The sequence below is a fragment of the Notolepis coatsorum genome, assembly GCF_963971535.1.
Source record: "Notolepis coatsorum genome assembly, chromosome: 2".
In the NCBI taxonomy this organism is placed as follows: domain Eukaryota; kingdom Metazoa; phylum Chordata; class Actinopteri; order Aulopiformes; family Paralepididae; genus Notolepis; species Notolepis coatsorum.
The window spans coordinates 186,586,458-186,591,457 of record NC_140166.1 but is presented as its reverse complement, the minus strand read 5'-3'; the positions used below and the strand labels follow the sequence as shown (position 1 = coordinate 186,591,457).

The 5,000-nt window shown below is 41.6% G+C and overlaps 1 protein-coding gene across 1 annotated transcript in view; it reads left to right on the top strand.

Moving 5' to 3' along the window:
* sema6bb (sema domain, transmembrane domain (TM), and cytoplasmic domain, (semaphorin) 6Bb) overlaps window positions 1-5,000 on the top strand; it is a gene marked incomplete at its 3' end in the record, with an annotated part of 302,720 nt that overhangs the window by 134,971 nt on the left and 162,749 nt on the right. The window contains exon 4 of the mRNA XM_084308423.1: window positions 1,245-1,263. Coding sequence (XP_084164549.1) covers window positions 1,245-1,263 — 19 coding nt within the window. The remainder of the gene's footprint in view (window positions 1-1,244; window positions 1,264-5,000) is intronic.

The window sequence follows — 5,000 nt, the reverse complement described above, 5'->3', positions numbered from 1 at the left end:
ACGAGAAATAAACAGTGATTTTACCAGCAGTAAGTTGCAAGCCACTTTCATACGGGGAACCGTGACAATTATTAGTATTATCTTATTTGCATATTGTCTCATTATTAGATAGATAGATAGGTTGATACTTTATTGATCCCTGGAGGGAAATTTAAGTAGACAGTATTTAAGTATTGAAAAACGTCCTAATAGTGGGCTACTCACCTAATGCATGGCTGACATTTGTTAGAAGTGTCCGTGTCCCCGTCAATCATCACTGCCAGATCCGACTTAATTTAATCGGCTATGGTCTCTTATCATCTTTCCACATCGGACGTGGTTGTCATAAGATGGACTGATATCCGCTCTGTTCTTCTTGCAGAGCAAAATTAGTGGCTTAAACTTATTGAAAGGAAGTTCTTCTTTGGCGATGCAATAGCCCACATTCAGTTTTGATTCGATTGTTCGCTAGGAATTATGGGATTTGGTGTTGGATGTATGGACTCTACGCAGACGGGGACATGGTATTTAATCGCACGATAGACTACAACTACCAAGTAGAATAACGTGGCCCAGATTCACTTCACAGTACACGCACGGGGGCTACGCAGTAAATTCATTCATTGCCGACAGATTTTTTCATAGCACCGCGACATTATGTCACACTGTACAGCCCTGGTTGTAGGCTAATGTTTTACTATCTTTTTTATCCAATTTGTATGGATTTATTTAGGAGTGAAATGCGAATGAAGGGTTGAAATCACTACTCGCAAGGTTGCCCCCAAATATTATTTACCACTTGCACGGGCCAAATTAAGGGGCAATTTGCGACAACCTCGTTGCACTGTACAGCCCTGGAAAGGCACATTTACATTAGAAGAACAGCTGCTACCTGCAGGGTCATTACAATGATACCGTTTTTTTCGTTTTCTTGTTCGCCCAATAATGTTAACCAAATGAAACCAATGGAAAGACACACACACACACACACGCCGCGCATCGCCAACACACACACGCAGCGCGTCGCCAACACACACACACACGGCGCGTATCACCAACACACACACACGCCGCACGTCACCAACACACCCGCGTCGCCAACAAACAACAACAACATTCTCCCCCGCCGGATTCACGCTGATCAAATAAAAAAATAAAAACTTTTTCGGACTGATCATCTGAGCTCCTCTCCAGTTGAACTGCTATTGTGTTTAAATCCAAATAATCCTCTGCCATTGTTGTGTAACATGTCATCTGTTCTCTAGTCTTCAGTCTCTGCTTCAGGTGAAGTTAAATCCTCTCTAGAAGTGAAACTGAAACTTACCAAGCCTATAAGTTGTTAAAGGGGCACTAGGCAATTCATTTACTCTGGATGCCTGAACACAGAATGACACCAGTATCACTGACTACCACGGCAAGCCTATAGAAATTTATTCTATTTAATAATTATAATTATAATAATTATAATAAATATAATATATTAATTAAATTAAAAAAAATATATATTAAAAAAAGTATTTATATTAATAATAATAATTATAAATAATAATAATAATTATAATAATAATAATAATAATAATAATAATAATAATAATAATAATAATAATAATAATAATAATAATAATAATAATAATAATAATAATAATAGATAAAATGTGTACCGCACTTTATATTTGTGAGAATCTCAAAGTGCTACAGGAGATAAAGATAAAAAGTTAAATGAATAAAACAATTAAAATGAATAAAACAACCAATGAAATGGAAGAACATAAAAGTAAAATAAAAATAAAATAATAATAAAATTAATAGAAGTAAAAATAAAAGTAAAAGAAAAATTCAGGCAAAGCCTTGTTAAAAAGAAATGTTTTTAGGCCCCTTTTAAAAGCCTCGACGGATTGTGGTGCTCTCAGGTGGATGGGGAGAGCATTCCATAGTCTGGGTGCGGCAGAGCAGAGCTTAGTCCTGGGGGCTTTGAGGAGGTAGGCTGTGCCGGAGAGGAGGGAGCGTGAGGAGGACTGGGGGGTGAGGAGTTCCTTGAGGTAGGCAGGGGCACCACCGTGTACGCACTGGTGAGTGAGGAGGGAGACCTTGTACTGATCTGAGGGTGGGGGTGATGTGATCATATTTGCGCACCCTCATCAGGATCCTAGCAGCGACATTCTGGATGGTTTGCAGTTTTTGAATGCTTTTACTAGGGATCCCGATGAGGAGTGCATTGCAATAGTCCAGCCTGGAGGAAACAAAGGCGTGGACGAGTTTCTCGGAATCTGCCAGGGTGAGTGAGGAACGGAGTTTAGTGATGTTTCTGAGGTGAAAGAAAGAGATCTTGCAGAGGTGTTTGATGTGTGTTTCGTATGTGAGGTGGGGGTCCATTTTTACGCCCAAGTTGGTGACAAGGGTGGAGAGGGGAATGTCCTGACCGGAGAAGGAGATGGTGGTGATGGTGGATGACCGGACCTGGTGTGGGGTACCGATCAGCATGGCTTGTGTTTTGGAGCTGTTGACTTGGAGAAACCTGTGGTTCATCCATGCCTTAGTCTCCTCCAGGCAAGACACACACACATACGCCGCGCACCGCGCAGAATATATATTTTTCTGTTGTACCGAACTCGCACCGAACCGTGACCCCAATACCGAGGTACGTACCGAACTGTGGCTTCTGTGTACCATAGGGCTGACCCCTATTAGTCGATTAGTCGACTAATCGGTCGAAAGGAGCCGTAGTCGACTAGCCAACCTATTAGTCGAATACAAAAAAATATATATATATATTTATAATTGTTTTTTATTTATTTGATTTTTTTTATCATTCTTTCCAAAAGAAAAGAGGCCTAGAAGCGTGGCTAACGCTAATGGCATGCATACCAGAGGCTAACTGCCTACGAAAACAGGCACAGAGGCACTGAAAGAGGATTTCACCCATCTAATGAACACACTAGACTAGTGGACCAATTGCATGCTTTTGCAGAGGACAAGAAGCCTTCAACTCTTTCAGACATTAAGCACCCCCCACAGCCCAAATGGAATGATACAACATTTAAAAAAAAACATTGTAAAAAAATAGATAAAAAATATTATACTTTTTTTTTTATTAGTATTTCTTTTTTTAGTCGAACAATAGTCGACTTAACGGCACATTTTGGCCAATCATAGTCGACCATCCAAATCCTTAGTCGGGGACAGCCCTAGTGTACCGTTACACCCCTAACAGCCAGCAATATTATACATGACTATTCTATGCAAGTAGGCTATGTCTAAGCTATTTTACAGTATTATACATGAACTATGTGCAATATGCATAAGACTATGAGCTATATGTGGGGTGGTCTTGTGGTCAAAGTTATGTATGTGGAATCATATAAGAACGTTCAATTTGACCAATTAGGCCCTTTATTTTTCTAGATGCATATCACCATTAAAAATGGTAAATCTTGATGCATCACATGCTGCCAGCACTTTCATTGCCCTTTCTGCAATGCATCCTTATTCAAACCAACAAGGTTGAATAAGTTGAAGAACCACTTGGAGGTCCATTTTAAGCAGGCAGTTTCCTATGAAGGTAAAGTTGTCACAGCGTGGCCCTGAGAGCTTTGCTCTCCGGCTGTGCAGCTGGCTACTATTGGCTTGTGGTGGACAGCGCCTTGGTGCTGAAGTGTCATTCAAACTGTATCCTTACTTAAATATGACTGTGACGGGCGACTACGGCACCACACATGTGAACAGTAACAATGCAATTAATTAATGTCTTGTTGTAATTAGTATATACCCAATGTCATGCCTCTAAGTGGATTCAGCTTGTTTTGCTCCGATTTGACGTCAGTTTAAAACCTTCTCCTATGGCATATTTAATTCCGCCTGGATCTTTTCTTTTTATTGTGCGCTTATTTGACGTTACTGTACGATATAAGTGTGTATTAAAAGACGGAGCTGTTAATGCGTATGAAGGTTTGTGTCCCCAGGCAAGCTATATTCACGTAACTCGCATATATCCTCAACTATCCTTTATCTTTCAATATCGTATTTGACATTACTGTACGATACAAGTGTGTATTAAAAGACGGAGCTGTTAATGCCCGGGCAAGCTATATTCACGTATTCACGTAACTCGCATATATCCTCAACTATCCTTTATCTTTCAATATCTTATTTGACGTTACTGTACGATTTAAGTGTGTTTGAAGTGTTACCTCCCTTGCACTGCAGTGTTTTATAGCACCTTTTGCATACAGGCTTCGTTATGTCAGTGGGTTTGCCATCAGCGTCGGCTCTGTAGGCAAAGTAGTCCCTCGGTAGACTTAGGCAGCTCCTTTGTTAACCAGTACAGGGCATGAATGTATTGATTAAACCTGACTAAACCTGACTGAATCGTTTTTTAAGTAGTATCAGAAAAGTACCTGCATTTCCTATACGGTGTAACACTAGTAGAGATAATGCTTTGTTGGCTGACTGCCTCTCTCTCTCTCTCTCTCTCTCTCTCTCTCTCTCTCTCTCTCCTCTCTCTCTCTCTCTCTCTCTCTCTCTCTCCTCCATCCCCTCTCTCTCTGTCTCTTTGTCTCTCTGTCTCCCTCTCTCTCTATCTCCCTCCAATCTCTCTCACTCTCTCTCTCTCTCTCTCTCTCCCATCTCTCTCTCTCTCCCCCTCCCCTCTCTCTCTGTCTCTTTGTCTCTCTGTCTCCCTCTCTCTCTATCTCCCTCCAATCTCTCCCTCACTCTCTCTCTACCCTCCCATCGCTCTCTCTCTCTCTCTCCCTCCCCTCTCTCTCTCCCTCCCCTCTCTCTCTGTCTCTCTGTCTCCCTCCCTCTCTCTCTCTCTCTCTCTCTCTCTCTCTCTCTCTCTCTCTCTCTCTCTCTCTCTCTCTCTCTCTCTCTCTCTCTCTCTCTCTCTCTCTCTCTCTCTCTCTCTCTCCCTCTCTCTCTCTCCCTCCCCTCTCTCTCTGTCTCTCTGTCTCTCTCCCTCTCTCATCTCTCTCTCTCTCATCTCTCTCTCTCTCTCTCTCTCTCTCTCTCTCTCTCTCTCTCTC